The 20,373-nt window shown below is 38.3% G+C and overlaps 3 protein-coding genes and 1 pseudogene across 5 annotated transcripts; 3 read left to right on the top strand and 1 right to left on the bottom strand.

Moving 5' to 3' along the window:
• Positions 1-1,431: 1,431 nt before the first annotated feature.
• On the top strand, positions 1,432-4,852 carry LOC105172957 (putative magnesium transporter NIPA6). 2 transcript variants are annotated; one of them, XM_011094579.3, is made up of 9 exons: positions 1,432-2,084; positions 2,610-2,666; positions 2,752-2,842; positions 2,951-3,111; positions 3,212-3,339; positions 3,473-3,610; positions 3,757-3,849; positions 3,953-4,070; positions 4,394-4,852. In XM_011094579.3, exons 1-9 carry the CDS (start codon positions 1,961-1,963, stop codon positions 4,480-4,482), a joined length of 999 nt encoding a protein of 332 aa, XP_011092881.1. In that variant the 5' UTR covers positions 1,432-1,960; the 3' UTR covers positions 4,483-4,852. The 2 variants fall into 2 exon arrangements, with proteins under 2 accessions (XP_011092881.1, XP_088741943.1); XM_088885817.1 differs by having other exon boundaries at positions 1,434-2,084; positions 2,602-2,666.
• Positions 4,853-5,264: 412 nt separating this feature from the next.
• LOC105172958 (eukaryotic translation initiation factor 4B3) lies at positions 5,265-8,185 on the top strand. Its single transcript, XM_011094580.3, has 2 exons — positions 5,265-6,558; positions 7,781-8,185. Exons 1-2 carry the CDS (start codon positions 5,426-5,428, stop codon positions 7,845-7,847), a joined length of 1,200 nt encoding a protein of 399 aa, XP_011092882.1. The 5' UTR covers positions 5,265-5,425; the 3' UTR covers positions 7,848-8,185.
• Positions 8,186-8,796: 611 nt separating this feature from the next.
• LOC105172982 (dirigent protein 21 pseudogene) lies at positions 8,797-9,458 on the top strand (annotated as a pseudogene).
• Positions 9,459-11,465: 2,007 nt separating this feature from the next.
• TOC120 (translocon outer complex protein 120) lies at positions 11,466-18,748 on the bottom strand. 2 transcript variants are annotated; one of them, XM_088885825.1, is made up of 3 exons: positions 18,494-18,748; positions 12,096-16,192; positions 11,466-11,728 (listed from the first exon to the last, which is right to left on the bottom strand). In XM_088885825.1, the coding sequence occupies exons 1-2, from the start codon at positions 18,497-18,499 to the stop codon at positions 12,188-12,190; spliced, it is 4,011 nt and encodes a 1,336-aa protein (XP_088741951.1). In that variant the 5' UTR covers positions 18,500-18,748; the 3' UTR covers positions 11,466-11,728; positions 12,096-12,187. The 2 variants fall into 2 exon arrangements, with proteins under 2 accessions (XP_088741951.1, XP_011092883.2); XM_011094581.3 differs by lacking the exon at positions 18,494-18,748 and adding an exon at positions 16,729-17,015.
• Between the last annotated feature and the right edge of the window lie 1,625 nt (positions 18,749-20,373).

The following is a 20,373-nucleotide window of genomic DNA, read 5'->3' as shown; positions in this document are numbered from 1 at the left end:
TATTAAAAAAATATAAATATATCCTAAAACTATAAATGAGGTATTTATAATTTTTTTTTGAAACTATAATGAATTTTATAAAAAGAAAATTAATTATAATTTAATAATAATAGCAATGGTTGGAATTATAGATCCATACCTGAATAATTAATTTATTGGGTTACCCGTGGGTTGTGCCACCACATGGACACGCGGTCTCCTAACTCTAATAATTCTCTAATTGAATTTCTAATCTTTTTTGCGATAACCCATTTTGAGCAAACTACGTGTCAACTATCGAATTGCTCAAAAATATTAATAAATAGTGAATGTAGCATCTACTTAGACTGAAAATTCTAACTCAAAATGAATTTTATTAAATTTTAATAAGTGTATTATATTTACAGTGTAATTAATTTATAATTTAAGAAAAAAATAATCAGTCATATAATAAATTTATTATATAATTAATTTATTTGGATCAAACCTAATTTTAACAAAGATTTTATATGAATTTCTATAATTTGATGTCCACTGCAAAAGAGATTTGCGTGATATGTGGGCGAAATTCCAAGTTTCCCTTTTCAAACTAGTAATTGTTTTATCTATTTAGATCTACACCGTACCTACCCTTTTCATGTTCTTTAGCCACATCCAATCATCTTTTGTCGAATTGTAAAAATGTCTGCATTTCACAACTGCACCCTCACAAAAATAGGATCCAATATCTTTGATTTTTTTTCATTCTCACAATTTCTTTGTCAGCTATTGTAACATGCCCACAAACTTATTTTAAATCAAGTTTGAAAGAGTTATGTCTGATGTTGTAATTGATTCATTCATGTCCGACTCGAATCCAACATATTATTATTTGAATTGAGTTTGAATTTCAAAGTTTATCGAGCAAAAAATTTTATTTAAGTTTGTTTTGTTAAATTTATTAAATCGAATTCAAATGAGATTTTATTGAATTTTTTTTTATTTAGATTTCAGCCTTAAATATACGACAATATATTATAATTGATGTTCATTTTTAAAAAAATTGATTAATCACATGATTAGAATATTGCAATTACATTTGGTTTGAATATTCAAACAACTACCGACAATTATAACAATCATAAACTATTAATCAATAACACCTGCTACTAAAATAGAATTACATCTATTATTAAAAAAACATAACAGATGATTACAATCATCAATATCAAATATCTATATCTAATAATTACCGATAATCATAGCAATTATATACTATTAATAAATATCGAATAATTATATGTAATCAACAATTACTATTCTAATACAACTACACTTATTATTAAAATAGAATTACAGTGGATTACAATCACTAATACCAAGCATCTCTATTTGATAATTATATATAATACATAGCAGCTATTAAAATTGAAGTGTTAGGAGAATTTTGGAAACATAATTATTTGAGCGCGTAGCAAAAAAATAACAAAAAGGAATTGCAAAATACAGGTGGGTAGGAAGCAGTGGTAGATTAGTGGAGTCGTTGATGGTCCAATTTCTGTCCATCTTCAGCTGATAGCAGCGAATTCAATACCCCGTCAACTCTCCGACACAATCATATGCGCGAGTGAAAATTTCTCCCCCACTGCTCAACAGTTAGACCGCCGGGAACGGAGCTCCCCGACACGACGCCGGCGTCCAACTGTCTCTCGGCCCACGCCTTTGTTTTCTTCTCTCAATTATTTGTGGGTTGAAAAAAACAATTTGCGCCTTGTGATTGGCGGGAATTCTCTTTGTCGGGATCTTGGGTTCTTGTTTTTTACTTGGTATTGTACAGAGATTTAAGTTCGGGAAGGCATTGGTTTTTTTCCTCCTTTTGGGCTGTACTGGAGTTGGATCAAGTGTATAGATACAGAATTCGCATAGGTGTGGGTGTGTGTGCGTGTGTGTCTATATATATATATATATATATATATATAGAGAGAGAGAGAGAGAGAGAGAGATGGCGGTTTCGGATAATACGAGAGGGTTAATATTAGCAATGTTGTCTAGTTTGTTCATTGGGACGAGCTTTATTTTGAAGAAGAAAGGTCTTCAGCGTGCTGCTGCAGCAGGTACACGCGCAGGTATGAATGATTTATTTATTATTTATTTTAATAATTTGCTCGGATAGAAAAGATCTGTGATTCAATTAATCTGTAAATATGTGATTTCGATGCGAACACGATTAGGGCTGCAGTAAGATTGGTGATTAGTGGATTTTGGATTGCATTCTTGATTCTTATGCTCTTAATTAATGTATTGCGTACTGAATTTAGCTCTTCTGTGGCATGTTATGGATTGATTGGTGTGGCAGTAGTTCGTTCTGTGTATTTTGAATTTGGAGTAGGAGATGTTTGGAATTGAGTATTTGATGGAATCATCATGTTGTGAGGACGAAATTTCCAAATCGGTTTCTATAGTCCGTGGCCGTCTGCTTCACAAACTTGATATTGAAATTGCCAAAATCGGTTGTTTGCCTAATTTTTGTAGTTCAAAAGTCAAAACCATATACCTCTAGAAGATATGTACCTTTTTTATTGCTCTTAGACTGCATTCTGTTTAGCATATTTGCTTTTGATTGCTCACTGAAAGAGCTATTAGTATTGCAGGTGTTGGAGGCTACACTTACTTACTAGAACCTCTTTGGTGGGCGGGAATGATTACGAGTAAGTTGTGGATTCATACCCTTTCCCCTTTGCTCCCATCTGATTACGAGTAAGTCTTGTAATTCCTAATTGTCATTCTGAGCAGTGATTGTAGGAGAGGTTTCAAATTTCGTGGCATATATTTATGCTCCAGCTGTTCTTGTGACCCCTCTTGGTGCGTTGAGTATTATTGTTAGGTATGAGTTCGGAACTTTTTGACTGCTCTTCCATGAGGCAAACTAAACATAAAATTGGGATTTCTTGATGATATGTACTGCACTAACCTTTTTCATGAATCTGAAAAGTGCTGTTCTGGCACACTTTATGTTGAAGGAACGGTTGAGAAAGATGGGCATTCTGGGATGTGTTTCTTGCATAGTTGGATCTGTAGTTATAGTCATTCATGCACCACAAGAACATACTCCAAGCTCTGTCCAAGAAGTCTGGATTCTGGCTACTCAACCAGGTTTTGCCCGTCTTTCTTCTTCTTATTTCTCTCTCTCTCTCTGCATCTGATGTTCGTGTTGTTAATCACACTTACATTTGTTCATTGCTTCTGTATACAGCGTTTCTCATTTACGTGGCAGCTACATTATCCATCGTGCTAGTGCTGATGCTGCACTTTGAGCCTCTCTATGGGCAGACGAACGTACTGATTTACTTAGGGATTTGTTCCTTGATGGGTGCACTTACGGTAATTGCTTCTCATCAATCCTGTCAATATACACAGCGAATCCCTTGAATTTCGAAGTAACTTGCAATTATGTACGCCTTGATGGAGAAGCTTCTGTTCCTGAGATTACTGTGTATTCAATATTTTCATCCAGGTCGTGAGCATAAAGGCGATCGGAATTGCCATCAAGCTCAGTTTGGAGGGGATCAATCAATTTGGATATCCACAGACTTGGTTTTTTCTTTCAGTTGCCGTAGTCTGTGTGATCACACAGTTGAATTATTTGAACAAGGTAGTCATAATCTACTTGTTGTACATTGATGTATTTGCCGAACCCTTTTTCCTACTGAATTTCTTATTAACTGTACATTGTTTCTGTCGAATCTTTTGTATTTCTCTTTCTCAACCTTGTCGCTCTGTGTCACATATTTTGTTCAGGCACTTGACACTTTCAATGCTGCAATTGTTTCTCCTATATATTATGTTATGTTCACAACTCTGACTATTATTGCGAGCGTTATAATGTTCAAGGTACCATCTATTCTGTGTAACTACACTTTGTCATTATCAAGATGCACCAGAGCTTTTAGCTCAATATGGGTTTCACTAACTATGATTGCACGTACTTCTTCAGGACTGGTCAGGTCAGAATGCAAGCAGCATAACCTCTGAAATATGTGGATTCATCACAGTTCTCTCTGGAACTGTTATACTTCACATGACACGGGAAGAGGAGCCAGCAACTTCAACAGGTATGAATTCTTGGCGGCTACATAGGGATCAATGGATATGAAGCAACGGATATCAAATCCTTCAACTCTTAGTTGAACTATGTTTTGTGAAATATTGATAGATTTCAAATTCTTTTTATATAGAGTGATTTGAAAACCGTTCATCAAATCTAAATTGTTCCATTTAAAAGTACAATGAAGCTTTCAGTTTGATCTAAGTGCATTTAGAAACCACACAGACAGACACAAGTTCAGCTAAGTTGATAGCATTTGTGGCTAGGAAGGAGCATGCTGCTCATCTCGTTGTCTATACTGATACAATATCCGTTGGTGAATTCTTGCAGGATCAGTAACTTGGTACGATGGAGACCATTCAAAAGGCTTAGAAGAGGCTCATTTCATCACATTGAACAATTCTGATTACTTTCGTTAATCATTTTTTTCGTGGAGACGAACTTTGGGACAAAATTCCTTGCAATGAATCCGCGTGGATGCGGCATATTCTTGGATGGCCCGGGACAAAAGCATTTTGGATCAGTTTAAGCATTGTAAAATATGGAGGGCTGTGGATTTCTTTACCTGTGCAGGGAATTGCATGATTGGAGTCTCGTCCGGGATTTTTGTCAGTGGGGGATATGTACATATTCTGCCTGTGTTTTTACAATTCTTTTTGGTTTAAGGTTTGTTGTGTTCATGAAAGGGAGGTTGCAGTGGCATCATTTTCAGTATGCTTTATTTACTTTTTATTTTAGATATGTATAGAGCGGAGGTCAAAGGATTAATAGAGTTTTTCAGAACTAGCATTTATAGTTTGTTTTTCAAAAAATCGATAGGTTAAATGTATACGAGTTTATCCATATCTGCTGCTAAATGGTTGATTATAGCCCCATATTTCAAAAAAGCCAATATACTATTTTTTAAAAAATGATTCTTCTTTATTATTTATTGATTTTTTTTATATGTTTTCTGCAATTGGGTGATTTGTATTTTTAATTTTGCAATATTAATATCGTATTTTTAGAATAAATAAAAAAGTATATTATTATTATTATTATTGTGGCGTGCAAGTGGCATGTGTTTTCCATATTCCAAACAAGGCGCAGGCACCAGCCATCCCATAGAGTAGATTCTCCTCATAATTAAAAAATAATTTAATATTCCAACCAAAAAGCCGTGAACTCAATCTTGACCGTCTTTTTGCTCCATTAAATCCGGTGCCGTTGGATCAAATTCTCGTAGCCAGCCACCTTTGTTTGTGTTATAACCGATGAGTCTTGGCCTCAGACCGACGCAAAATCTTCACAAAACCTATCGCACTATTGCACCCATCAAATCGCAGAGCGACGAGATTTTTGTGAGATTAAGGAGAAGCGAGGATGGCGGCCACGGTGAGCGCTTGGGGGAAGCCAGGAGCCTGGGCTTTGGATTCGGAAGAAAACGAGGCGGAACTCCTCCAGCAACACAAGAAAGATTCTTCCCTGGATAACGGCGGTGAAGCGGCGGACTTTCCATCACTCGCGGCTGCCGCCACCTCTAAAACTAAGAAGAAAAAGCCGCAGGCAATATCTCTTCAGGAATTCTCCGCATACGGCGGGCCTAAGCCGGCGGCGTCTCAGCAGAAGGGCTTGACGCCCGATGAGCTGTTGCTTCTTCCTACCGGCCCACGTCAGCGGTCCCCTGAGGAGCTCGATCGTAATAAGCTCGGTGGAGGCTTTAGATCTTACGGTGGCGGCGCCAGGGATGAACAGCCGCGCCGTCAAGGAAGCTTTAATCGGGAGTCGAATCGTGACTTTGCGCCTTCTAGGGCTGATGAGACTGATGATTGGGGGGCGGGGAAGAAATTCTCGGGTAATAATGGGTCTGACAGGAGGGAGAGGGGAGAAAGAGGGGGTTTCTTCTCTGATTCACAATCGCGAGCAGATGAGGTTGACAATTGGGCGTCGAAAAAGAGTTTTGTTCCCTCTGAGCCCAGGAGATATGAAAAAAGAGGAGGATTTGGATTGGAATCGGGTAATGGTGGGGCGGACTCGAGTAATTGGGTGAAAAGGAAAGAAGAGGAGGGGCGCAAGACTGGTGGAGCTTTTGATAGTTTGAGGGAGAGGAAAGGGGGCTTTGAGTCGAATAGGGTGGATTCTGAGAGTTGGGGAAGGAAAAGAGAGGAAGGGAATGGTGGCAGTAGGCCGAGGTTGAATTTGCAGCCAAGAACACTGCCTGTGGATGAAGGCCAAAAGAATGAGATTGCTAGTGCAGTTAAGCCTAAGGGGAGCAATCCATTTGGTCAAGCTAGGCCGAGAGAGGAGGTGTTGAAGGAGAAGGGACAAGATTGGAAGGAGATTGAGGAGAAGCTCGAGTCTGTGAAGATTAAGGATGTTTCTGCAGGGCCCACTGATGGGCCAGCGGTTGGGAAAAGGAGCTTTTGGAGTGAAAATGGGAGAGAGAGGTTGCAACAGGAAGATAAGACTGAGAGGTCTTGGAGGAAGCAGGAAGCAGTTGATTCTCGTCCTCAGAGGTTGGTGACATAGGTCGAATAGCTTTCTGCATTATGGAGAATTTTGGGAATTTGATTGTGGAAACTCTTTCGCGAATGGTTGTTTGATTGAAATTGTCATTCGCCTTACATTGCAATGCATGGTTTGCAGAATTGTGCTATATGTTGGTTGCTTGCATTTTGTGCCATCTTAGGCTGATACTCATTACTTGGCCTTTTATGATATTTAGTTGTAAGGCATCTGCTAGATGGTGTACTGGTTTGTTGACTTGTCAATTACAGGGATTTGTGTGGTATGTATTTTTTCACAATACAGGAAGATATTGATAGAGTCATCCAGTAAAGATGCACATAGATCAATCTACAAAGAGGTTGATGGCGTTTGTGATTCTTATATATGTTTCTTTCTGCTAGTATTTTTGCATGTGATCAGTGGTAGTAAGCAGAAGTTTTTTGGCCTTCATGTTTGTGTATGACCCTGTCCTTTCCTTTTACTGGATATTTTGGGTACTTGTTTTCTGCTGCTCAGGGAACACAATTTGAAAAGTATCACTCGTTTTGTCAAATAATTGACAGCTCCCTTCTCATCTTATTAGTAAAAGCTGTGACTCTTGAATCATATGGGGTCACAAATAAAATATAGGTTAGAAGAGCCTGCTCATAATAGTTAATATACTATTATTCATTCGTGGAGTCGCCTAAGACTGGTGAGCAACTTTTCAGCAGTTTGGACAGGCAACCAATCCATAATAGTCCTCCATCAAGCCCCATTAAGTGGTGATTTTTTGCATCTGCATGATATATATGTCTGTATTTGTCACTTGCACTGAAAGTGCAATTGATGGTGGCACATTCATTAGATTTGTATTTTCTGCTGTAGTAGGTTGGTCATGCATAAGCTGATACTATTTTGGAGGTTGACTTAGATTTTGATTTGCGTGTAACCATGGATGAGGTGGAGATGTGTGCTAACACGAGCTGTTACACCATTGCCTCCTTTTCTGTTTTGCTTTTTTTGTGTGTGTGTGTGTGTGTGTTGGGGGGGGGGGGGCATGGAGGTGGGTTTTTTCATGTGGTATTTTGTGATGTGCTTTTCTGTTAAACTGGCACAACTATTCGGTTTTTAGAAACTCAACACAACATGGGTATACTACAGACCCTCCATGCATTCTTTAATTCTTACTATTTCATTCTTTAACCTTTGTTTTGTGTTACTAAATCCTTCACATTTTGTTTATTGTAGTGCTGGTGAAACTGAAAATGGAAATGGAAATGCTGGTGATCCAGAAGCGAGAGATTCTCAGGAATGATGCTTAGCTGATCAGCTTTAGCAGTGAAGAGAAAGCATTGGATGCAGCATAGGAAGAGTCAAACTCATAAGATTTTGTTCTTACCATATTTTCATGTATCTTGGAGTAATATGATTGCAATGGACTATATAGAGCAATTTTGGTAGGCTTACAGGTAGAATTTTTCTTTTAGATCAATGCCATATGGCTTTGTTGTACTTGGTGTGTGGTAACAACAGAACTTGTCCAATGTTATTAAGTTCTTTGGCTGTGTGGATCCCTGAGATGATGTTCTTTATTCAGACTGAAACAAAATATAGTTGTTCTTTCTATGATAGATCCACATTCTTTTTCTTTAATCAATGCACTGAAACTAACTCAATCCTTGTTTCTTTTTTAGACCTCCCAATTTCTACAATTAGATTCTTTTTAAAACTTGTATATAAGTTGTTACGTCTAATGTGAAATCATATGCTTGTGTGATAGCTTCTGTTGATAACAACCTTCTGACCTGTATGTATCCATTATTACAACTGTTGATGATGGTGCTAGCTTGAACTGCATTCTTGCATACATGCTCCTAATATCTCCCCGAAGACAGTGGCAGCAATCAAGGCACAAGTATGAGTCCTAAACAACATATGCAAGCAAATATTAGGCAGTTCCTCTTCTTTCACGACGTCAATTCATCCCTTTGATCACGTCTCTCACATGCAACTTTTATCTCTACATGTTTATATGTTTGAAAAATTCTTTCTTGGCCAAAATACAAAGTGTGAACACATGGTATGTAATTTATTATTTTTCCTAAATTGTAGACTAATCACATTATAAATGTATTATATTTGTCATATAGTTAGTCCAAGTCCAGCCTAACCCGATTTGATTTAAAATTTCTCCTCTATATATATATGTGTATCTATCTACAAACAATGCAAACCATATCCATCATTCAGTGTGCGGTGTATGTGTGTGTAAGAGAGAGAGATGGACAAGGTAATATACACAATTCTCATGCTTTGCTCGATTGTACCAACTGCACTGCCGATGGTACACGGCGACGGGCCTAGCACCAAAAAGAACTGGTTCAAAAAGCTTCCACACAAGAACCAAAAGGCAACCCACCTTCATTTCTACCTTCATGACATCGTAAGTGGGCCTAACCCAACAAACATCCCAATCGCAATGTCCAATTCTACGGCCCAATCACCTACCTACTTCGGTCTCATTGCGGCAATAGATGACCCACTAACATTAGGACCCAGCCCAGATTCCGGGATAGTGGGCCGAGCCCAGGGCCTCTTCGGCTCCACCTCTTTGGAGGAGATCGCGTTTCACATGACTTTTGATATCGTGTTCACTAATGGGAAGTACAATGGAAGCACGCTTACTGTTGTGGGTCGTAACCCGTTTTTGCGGGAGTATCGCGAGTTGTCCATCGTCGGTGGGTCCGGTGTTTTCCGATTGGCTCGCGGCACAGCCATATTGAACACGGTAACATATAATAGTACTTCCGGGGACGCTGTTGTTGAGTATAATGTCATGGTTTTACATTAATAGACTTTTGTACGGACCAATTGTTTCTTGTAATCTTTGATAATGATTTCTAAATAATGATGTTATGTTAGGACATGCTTTCTTGTTATTTGTTGCAGATCACTATATATTTAATTGCATTTTTTCCATTATAATAATAGAAATTAGGATAAATTATAGCGGACTTTTTTAAAATTTATTATAATTATAAATACTTTCTCATTTTTTAAAAAATTACAAATACTCTCCTAAAATTAATGGACGTCTAACAACAATTTTCTCGTAATCGTTCATAGTAGGAAAGTATTATTTAAAAATATATTATAATTTTTTAAATAATAATAAAATATTTATAATTATAATAAATTTTAAGAGGATTTATTGTAATTTACCTTAGAAAAGTATTTTTACAGTTATTTCCTTGTTTTGGTAGTTGAGATGTTGTTTGACTTTAATAGCGTTAAACCAAATTATTGCGGAAATAGCATTTGCAAATTAATAGGGCTGTAATGTACTTCTTTTAATTAAAACATATGATATTGAAAAGACTACTGAAAAAATAAAGATTTATTTTGAAATGATTTTTAAAAGAAAATATAAAATAGGGTTGAGTATGTTTTAATAATTCAATTCAATAATTGGCATACATTTGGAATATTATCATCTGTCACTAATTTTTGCACTCTTAACTGGTCTCACATTTAAAACCGTTCCTCCATTGTAAAAACATCTCCACAATTTTCAAGAATAGATCCGATAATGATGATTGTTTTAAGGGCAATCTATAGCATTTCTTTATTTGTCTCTTTCTATTTTAGTAAACAAAATGTATTTTAGTGCACAAACATTAATATATTTTTTATATGGATTTTCGATCCATAACTGTGGAGGTGGAACTTAGTTAGACTCACTGAAAGATATTCAACTGATATCATTTGATATTTAAGTCAATTGGGACGAAATTAAGTGGATGGGGAAGTAAAATTAATCCTTGTGAGTGAGAATTAAAGCAATTCGCAGGCACGCATGTATGTATACACGATGTAGTAGAGAAACCGAGCCAGGATTGTATTACTGCAAAGTCCAGAGCAACTGATATATACCGGGTAGCTAATACAACCAGACAATTATGAGCTAGGGTAGCTAAGCTGCTAATACCAAGAGCGGTACACCAATAGGTCGAACAACGCTATTCTGACTCCGAGGAAGAATAGAATAAGTTGGTCTATTGCTAATGTTTTGCTAAAAAAAAAATGATATACTGTGGTTAAAAAATTGGACATGATTTTAGTGCTTTCATATTCTATGGTGATTCAATTCCTAGTGGGTGGTGGGCTTCCTGAAAAAGGGCTCGAAGCAGTGGAAAAATGGTTAAAAAAACTTCTTCAAGCCGAGGAACCCAACGTCCATCCTGGTGACTCCAGTTCCACGTCTCCAACCTACTTTGGGCTTGTCTCCATGCTAGACAAATCCCTTGACTACTGCGCCACAGCCCAACCGGTCACGGGCTATGTCTCATCTCAAGAACTGGCCCTATTCTCCGGGCTGCAATCCGATCAATTATAAGTACCGCGAGGCGGTCATAGTTGGTGGCTCTGGTGTTTCCCGGTTGGAACGCAGTTGTTGCAACCGCCAAGACCGCAGAGTTTACAGCAAAATCCGGCAATGCTGTAGTTGAATACAATGTCAAGATGTTGCAGTATTGATGGACCGCCACTCATTTCCTGCTGATTATTTCTCTCCAGTCACTCGGGAATTTTGTAATGCTTTTGAATAAGCTGCTTTTTTGCTTTGGTGACTTCGAACCTCCTCCAGTAAATCTGAGCAATAAAGTACTAAGATGTTGTGGCTTTTAGAGGGAAAAGAAAACAGTTGAGCGAATCGATCAGTAAACCTCTGGTTCACAATATAATTTGACTTCTGTCTTTTGATACCAGGAGCATTCTGGTTCCAGTTAGCATTCTCCCCCAAGCATATAAAGATACAAAAGGGTACTACTAAGTCTACTGATACAGAATGAAAATGCAGCAATTCTACTCTGCAGCGATTAAAGTTCCGTTAGCAAACTATATTAAGACAATATATTCGCACAATATGCCAATCTCACAGCAAGAAAGGTATCTTACTCATTAGTAAGAACAATAACGATAACATTCCTACAAAATTCTGAGGAAGAGCAATCCCAAAATATTACACTTCTCAAACATTAAGTACTAAAAGTAAATTTCAGTTTCATTATAGTAACCGAAGAATGTTGTGCCTTCTGATCTGAACATGCGAGCCTCTCAAGTCCGGCCAAATGCAAATTCCGTCCGCAAATCCTATTTCCCTTTATTCTACCTACCTGTTGGACAAGAAGGAAGCATCTGGACAAGTAACCATGTTCAAGTCAGAAAAGAGAGTAAGGTTACTTGACATATAAGAGCATCACCTTTAATGCAGAGAAGACGAGAAGTACAAAAGTAATTTCCAACAAAAATATAGAAATACATAAATCCTGCACTCAAGATAAGTTGTTTTTCCCAAGTAGAAAGTAACCAACCCCCCCCCCCCCCAACCCCAAAAGGACGTACTTATGAGGACTATTCACCAACAGGTGCTGCTGGGGTATTTATATAGGAGCAAAGAAAACGACAACCAATCTATTTTTTCACTGTATCTGATGAAGAAACTAAAATTCACTTAGATAAGGTGTCCAGTGTCCTACATTGTTAAAGGCATAAAGATCAATACCTATGTCGGTTGCCAGTCATGGAAACGAATGCCCAACACAGAAGCAATTTGTAATATCCAACAGCAGTTATATCATGCTGTATCTACTTTCCTCATTGTCCATACACCTGTTGAGAATAACCAAGTACTTTTTTCACAAGAGGAATTAAGCCAACCAATACAATTTGAAGCTGCTCTGAACTGTTGATCCTGACACTGAATTGTCCAGACCCCCTGTTATTAATATTGAAACGACCAATCAAATTTGTATGTCGGCCAATAGGGATCTGGGTCTGGGAATTGCACCCAACAGCAAGATCTCCATGCCAATCCATGACAGAGAGCCCCAAGGTTGCTAAGAAGCGTCCCAAAGGATGGTCTTTGTCTCTCAGTGTAGCTTCCAAACTACCACCATATGCGACCTCCCCACGACCATAAACAGCACCTCCTGAAACAACTAATTGTCCCCGTTTACCAATAATTAATTTGTCCTCTACTTTCATTCCACCAGTTAAAACATCTCCCAATAAAGTAGCTGAGAGACCAGCAGCTGCCTTGTTCATCCTGTGATTGCTAAATCTAGTCTCACTTCGTAGAGTATAAGCATAATCCTTTCCAACAGATTGCATATCAAAGCCCAAGGAGGTTGCCTTCCCTTTCCCATGCTTCACTGAACTTGCAATTTCCATTTGAAGATTGGCATCCTTCTTGTCCTTTGAGATGTGGCCAGAGAAAGATATTGGTACCTTGTCCTTCACCACAAACAATCTCTCAACATTTATGCCATCATATCCAATGTCATGATCCCACCCATTGGGTTCTAAGACAGCCCTCACAAGCCACGGGTTGGAGGAATCAAGAGAACGATATCGATGAGTTGGATTATCAGAATCAAAAGAAGCAGGCAAGGCCAAGTCTGGCATTGGGACCGGTACTGATGCAGCCGCGCTGGTTTCTTCACCATTGTCACCATAGTCAGCAGGTGGCAAATCCTTAGCAGCTTCCTGCATTTGCTTCATCATTTTCCGCCGCTTTCTCTCTTCCTTCAGCTGCTTCTTCATGAAAAGTTTTTCCCGGTATTCTAGTTCATCATAGTATGCCTTCCTCTGCACTTTAGTTAGCTTTTCCAGCTGAGCTTTGGTCAATGATTTGAAGGGAGGTAATTCATCATATTCAGATTCTTCTTCTGAGTCTGAGCACTCATCCAGATCATCATTTATAGCATCATCATCATCACCAAATTGCTCTGATGGAAGCTTAACTTCAGGCCTTGATTGCAGGAGAGATGAAAGCAGGAATGGTAAAGGAGGTGATCTTGTTCTAGGGGCAAAAGGTCTCCCAGGAGGCGTATCTTGCAACTTCAGAAGAGTATTTGCTTCGGCCAAAATTTTTGAAGCAAATGACAGAAGCAATAAGTGAGGCTTCCAAACCTGACCATTTGGCAACACCCTCTGTCCAGCTCTGTTGGTCCTGCAAGCTGAGTGGTTCTCCACTAAAGAAACTGGATTCATTAGCCGCATATCTCCAGCAGCCTGACGTATTGCTTGCTGGACAACATGCGACCTTTGAGTCACAAACATATCATAGCTTGTAGCTGTGCCATTGGGACCTTCAGGTGGAGCGGATGCAGCATGAGTCAGAACAACAATGGCATTGAACCAAATAGACGGTCCGAAAATTTCAGTGATTGTCCGCAACAATGGCATGTCCCCAAAATCTCTGCTCTGCATGTCCAATCTATCAAGATACAACACGATATCAGGAGGTGTTTTCTTAATAAACCGTTTGACAGATCGAAGAATTTTCTCATTCTGGCGCTGGTCTGACCAAGAGGGCAAAAGTCCAGGAGTGTCAACTACACGTACCCTGATTCCTTGCACAGTCCCAACAATATCCTGAACCTTCTTTGTCCCCAACTGAAAAGCATCAGTACTAAACATAGCTTCATCAAATATGGAGTTTATAGTTGCACTTTTCCCGACCCCTGATTTTCCCAGAACCATGATTGTGCATGTAAAATCCAAGGGTTCTTGTCCAGCTGCCTCAAGTTGCTCGGCCATTGCACTTGCTCGATCAAAGCTAAATGCAGCAACGCGTCCCCCACTTCTCCCATGTAGCTGTTCAGCCAACCCTAATCTATACAAGACCTGAGCCACAACAACATTATGTGGAGTCTGACCGAGTCTATGAGCAAGACGCAGAAATTTGACACGAATCATCTGGAGCTTTTCACGGGTTTCATCATACTCCTCAGCGTCCCCATTTGTCGGATCTTCAACGAGCTGGTTCTGTGTTGCTGCAACAGCTCCATTTACTCTAGGTTGCTGGACCACCCGAGAGGCAGGTTCCAATAGTGGTGCACCATGTCCAAGGCCGGCAGGACGAGCAGGAGCTCTGGAGGTAATATTTGCAGATGGAGTATCAGATGCAGACCTGGATCCCTGTTCTTTGTTTTGAGAAGCAGGCTCTACTGGCAGAGTATGCCTAATGCCAGCAGGACGAGGGATTAAAGAGCTAGCAGAGGAGGAAATGTCTGGTGCAGGTTTAATCTCCTTTCCTGCATTAGCTGATGAATCCTGAGAAACAGGTTCCTCTACCTTAACGGCATGCTCAACGCTGGCGGGGTCAGTAGGAGTGAGGCCAGATGTGGAAAAATTGCCGGAAGATGATGTGATACCTTTAACGGGTTTCACTTCCTGTTCTCCACTCCCTGACAAATATAGTTCCTTCTGCTCATCTCTCACTCCTTCCTGTTCTGGTCTTTCATTGATGGTTGTGGAGACTTCAGCACTAGCATCGACAAGCTGCGGCTCAGATGATCTAGAACTTTCTGCCAACAATTCGGATGAGCTGAAATGAGGCTCAACTTCTACTATGTCCATATTTGATTTGTTATCATCAAGGAGAGGATGTGAGTTAGTGTCAATTCGAGAATCTTCTTCAGCATGATCAGCAGCAGAAGTATGTGCAGCTGCAATACCACCGTTTTCTTCCTTGTCAACATCCGGACTACCAACATTTTCAACTTGCATGCATTCTGAATCTAGTTTGTTCAGTTCTATGCTCTCATCATTTATTAGATTCGCACAAGAAGTTGATGACTTTTCCTCCTGTTCCTGAGCCTGATAATCTTCAAGTTCAGAATGCAGATTAGTGGAGGCACTTTCATGCTTCTCCTGCTGATATCCAGAATCGTCATTCTTATGCAGAGCATCTCCATTGGAATTGTACTCTGGGCTAGGGCTCCCTTTTAACCCATCTGCCTCTCCAATTACCAGTGATGTCTCAAGAATATTTTCTTTCAGGGAATCAGCATCTGCACTCTTCATGTCAGCATGATTCAAAGAGTCGACCAAATTTACATGGTTCAAGGAACCATTTTCCGGGATGTCAGAACGAATATCAATTCCTTTTACAATAGTAGCATCTTGAATATCTCTCATCTCACAAGTATCAAGCTTCTCTGTTATGGTCCCAGCTCTGCTTACGTCATTCAATTCTAATGTTTCTGACGTCTCATTAATTAGTTCTTTTCTGGTGTCTGCATCCACAATTTTTGCATCTCCAGAAGTCAAAGCTTCAGCATAGCTCATATGTCTCGATATGCCATCCTCAGGCTTTTGATTGGAGTTGTCAAAGTTCTCTTTTCCATTATTTAGAGTCTCAGTTTCACCAGCAGCAGCAGCTGAATCAACAATTTCGCTATGATCACCTTTCCCATCCTTCACAGTATTGCCATTGTTCCCAGCAATACTGTCATCCATCAATCCATTCGTCTCAACCTTCAGAATTTCCCCTCTAGAAATTTGCTTCTTATCATGATTCTCCTCACTCATCGGAAGCTCAGTCTTGGGCTCAGCATCATCTGAGCACTGAACTGCACTGTCGGCCCCAGTAGTCAGGATTTCTGCCTCAACTGCCTCTTCACATGCTTCATTCCCATCAGATTCCTTAGATCCATCTACACTCAAATCACCATTTCCTTTGATACTTGGCTCCAACACTTCACTGCCAACAGCATCCCCCTCCCCTGGCTTGGCATCCTTGGCAATGCCAATGTCATTTTCCATCACATAAACCAAATCTATAACAGCCGGGATTTGCTGAAAAAGGATGCGCTGTAATGAGGATAAAATTCATCAGAGGCCCAGACAATCAAAAATTAGGATGAAAAATCATAATAATCACTGTACCCTATTATGTTATACGGAAAATAAAGGACCATTCTCGCATAATTTCACCATAATGAACTCATACGCAGGAATTATGTGGCAAACTCGCAACTAAATTCACTTGAAATCGTTTTGAAGCAAATTATCAACAGGGGGGTTGGGGGGGGGGGGGGGGGGACTCGTAGTGCCTCACCCACAAAACAAAAAGAATAAAAGAAAGAAATTAAACCTTCCTGCACTTATACCCCCCAATCCGTCAAACCTCATCCATACATGGATTATAACGCATAAAAAGCAAATTAAAGAAAAAAAGGCAATACACATATCAGTTCATTCATTACTACTCTTAACTGCACATGTACACAGGGAAAGGCGAGTAAAATCAGATCTCTAAGCGAATCTTAACTAGGGTTTAGCATGATTTAATAACAAGCAAAAACAAAAACCAAAAACAGGTAAGAAACAATAATTCAAAAACTCACCACGAGCAACGAATAGTACTTATATAGACAGAGAGGGAGAGTTTTAGAGAGAGAAAGCGGATTCGATTTGCAGTAGAAAGGAAGAGGAGCTTTTTTATGCTGTGAGTCCTCGATTATATAGCTAAAAATTTAAGTATAGTAGGTGAAAATGAGGATAAGAGTAGATCGACGGCATAAAGGGGCGTACGGGTTCGGATCTGAGGGTGGAGAAGGAGGCCTTGGTTTCAACGTGAAAAATGGCTGCCCCAACCCTTTTGGTGACTTCGATAGGCGAGGTTTCGGGTTCAAACCCCAATTTCTTTCTTTCTTTTCTTTTTCAATATATAGAGAATTTTAATTCACGTGCTTTGACTTTTTTAGCCTCATGCCATCATCTATTCTCAATTTTTGTGCAATTCCTTTTAGGAAAATTCTAACCAAATAGGATTTATTTGAATTTCAACTAATTATATGATAAGTAAAATATATTTATTGTGTGTAATTTAGTGTACAGTTAAAAATAATAATAATCATCTAATATTTATATTATTCTTAATTCATTATTGATTTGATTCGATCAAATTTAATTTGAATAAAAAAAATATTCTACTTTTAATTGAATTATTATACTTTATTCGAATCATAGATTTAAAATAATAAATGTTAAGTTTTTAATAAAATTCTTTGACTTTATTCTAAATTTAGTAAAGTTTAAAATTTTCAAATTTGAATTTAAATTATATTTTATTAAATAGTAATATATTTTAAATTCTTTAAATTTTGAGTCATTTAAAATCTTTGTTTCAAATCACTCGAATCCAAATATCACCTAAATGATTTCTTTATGCAATTCTAATACCCAATATAAATTCTTTTTTCGTCAACTTACCATTTTATTTCTATCTTTTCCACTATTTAATAAAATAATAACATTTTTGTTGCTCTACATGGACTAAAAACCAAGAAATGAAAGTAAACGTATTTATGTCAATGCAAAAAAAATAAGATAAATTATAAAGAACTTCCTCAAGTTTATGGTAATTATAGGTATATTTTTTTTATTTGAAAAATTACAAATACTCCCCTGAAATAAATAATCATTTAACAAATATCCCGGAAAATAGGATATCATTAAAGGATATTTGTTGGACGACTATCAACTTTAAAAAATATTTATAATTTTTAAAATAGTAAAGATATATTTGTAATTATTAAAAATTTTAGAATAGCCCATCATAACTCATTCACCCATCCATCCATCCATAATGAATCAAATATAACCTACTTAATCTGCTACTTAACATTGGAGTTTTTCGGCTTTCACTTTCGCTAATTAACCTGATTACATATTGAATTTGATGGAGTGTTTTGTACTCCATCATGTGTTCTTACCGACTCAAGAAATTAAGGAGTTTGAGATGGAAATCATCACTAGTCAATGAGGCCCACCCTTTGTGTATCCTGGCAAGCATACAAGCTTTCTAGGGGTGTGGAGAGCACATGTGGAACCGAAAATGTTAAGGCAAAGAAGTTGATTGGTGACTATTTTGGGATCATATTGGCAGAAGTTTGCCCCTGTTGTAACGTGCATTGTCTCCTCCTAATTCGGGCTCATGTAATCATTTTATAACTTTACTGGTGCAATTTATGAGACCCTATTTGTAATTGAAGGAGAATTATTGTATACTACAATCTTGCTATAAGCTGACAATAGAGATGGAGGGATATATTCCAAAGAAGTAATGTAGACAAGAGCAAAGGTTGTAGAAGTTGCACTAAAACTTACCCCCATGGTGCATTATGTGTAGACAAGAAACCAGACAGCCAATTTCACAATCTAATCAGTTGAGTTGTTCGTTTTTCTGAAAACTCCTTTTTCCTTTCGGTGTTGGTTGAGTGGGAGCTTGGCTTTGTGTCTTTGTCGTGTATTTGAAGATGATTATGGATACTTATGCCCACAGGGTTGAAGCTGGATGTCCTACTCCTTGCCGGTGGCATTATTCTCTAAGTTATCCATCAATATCCAATGTTAAAGCTCTTCCATTAACCCTCTGCACCACAAAGGTTGCATATAAGTTTTGATCATTTCCAAGGATGATTTCAGGAGTACTTTTCAAGCAACTGCAATGCCAGCAGATCCAGTGCACTCTATCACTGCAGAAATTTCTCGGAACTGCTTCAAGTTGCTAATAATTTTAACAAAGATGAAAAGAGACTTAAAACGAGCGAATTATAGAGAGGCTTACCTTAATAGAACTCAAGATTCTGCAGACAGAAGCACGCAAAACTTGATTCAAGAGCGAAAGGACTATGAGCAAACTGTGTGAACAATAGAGGAAACATAAATACAAATAAATGTTAAGTAAATGTAACACATTCCTTATTTATACCGTGCTTGCAATCCAAATACTCGTGATCATTTCCAACCATTATATTGTTGAAATCACAAGAGTGGATGGAAAAGAATAAGGAATTTATCTAGGCATAAATCATCTAGGCTTAGAAAATTCACACACAAGACAAAATAATAGCTCTACAAACAGAAAATATTAAATGATAAAAAAAGTTGGAATGTTTATAAGATGCCTCGGACTTTCAAAGTAGAGAATGGGGGACAACAGTGGTACGAGGTTGAGATGGTAATGTTAAGTATCACTGGGGCGACTTGGGCACAGAAATTGCTCAAGTGAATACTATATACACCAGCATCTAATTTACAGGATGCACCAGTAATGGCAAGGAACCGTATTGATATTGAAGGACCTGCATAAACAGTACACTATACTGTCAGATGTCATGTTGACAAGAAATGTTTAGATAAGATTACTAAGTCAAGCAACAAACAGCAAAATGGAAAGTATGTTCACTAATAAAGTGTTGAAAGGGTAAACTAAGTGATAATCTGAAATGGATAAACCTGCAATTTCCACATCAATGTTTATACATTCCTTAGACACCCTTCGAGTAAATTTGGATTTTGGCAGCTAGGCGTTCATTCAGTTTGTTACATGACTGAACATGGACCTATACATATATTTAATTTACCGGACATACACATACCCAAGGTAACAATAAACACCCGGCAACCATATGCTTAGTGTCATCTTTGGTCAAGGTGTTATCTTAAAATCCTGATTAGAGCTCAAGCTCTGAAGTACAGTGGACCATTATTAACATTTTACATGACTGGATGAGTTGAAAACACGATACACCACAAAGTTCCAATATCAAGATTGATTCTATGTGCAAACGCCACACTTCGCTCTTCATCCGTGTTAAAACATTTTATCTTCAAAATCAAATTTCCAAATATCAACCATTTCAGATATATGCAAATTGGTGTCAACATTCGTATTTGCCCTTACATCAGTAATATCTGAAAGTAGCACAGTATACAGAGCATTTAGCCTATATGAACAAATGAGAAAGAAGAGACGTAATTAAGGACCAGGAAGCGGAAAATGCAATTTGCTCCAACTCCACTGCTGAAACCGTCAGCTCTGGCATTGGTTATGCAATCTGTAGTTGAAGGATCTCACCTCGGTCCACCTGATACAGTTCCACCTGTTGGGCACTGTAAAAAGCACATCCCCACAACGGAAACAACACGCATAGCATACAATTGAAACAAACCAAACGAACAAGCCGATTGAACGGATTCTATCT

This window comes from Sesamum indicum, linkage group LG10 (genome assembly GCF_026168435.1).
Source record: "Sesamum indicum cultivar Baizhima isolate 11 linkage group LG10, ASM2616843v1, whole genome shotgun sequence".
Taxonomy (NCBI): Eukaryota; Viridiplantae; Streptophyta; class Magnoliopsida; order Lamiales; family Pedaliaceae; genus Sesamum; species Sesamum indicum.
The sequence above is the reverse complement of the archived record's forward strand: the minus strand, read 5'-3'. Positions and strand labels throughout refer to the sequence as shown.

Excerpts from the sequence above, each read along its gene's own strand:
- LOC105172958 (XM_011094580.3), top strand. The coding sequence starts at position 5,426 with ATGGCGGCCACGGTGAGCGCTTGGGGGAAGCCAGGAGCCTGGGCTTTG. Across the intron at positions 6,559-7,780 it reads GTTGATTCTCGTCCTCAGAG|TGCTGGTGAAACTGAAAATG; the intron begins GTTGGTGACATA and ends TGTTTATTGTAG.
- LOC105172957 (XM_011094579.3), top strand. The coding sequence starts at position 1,961 with ATGGCGGTTTCGGATAATACGAGAGGGTTAATATTAGCAATGTTGTCT. Across the intron at positions 3,112-3,211 it reads GATTCTGGCTACTCAACCAG|CGTTTCTCATTTACGTGGCA; the intron begins GTTTTGCCCGTC and ends TTCTGTATACAG. Across the intron at positions 3,850-3,952 it reads CGAGCGTTATAATGTTCAAG|GACTGGTCAGGTCAGAATGC; the intron begins GTACCATCTATT and ends GTACTTCTTCAG.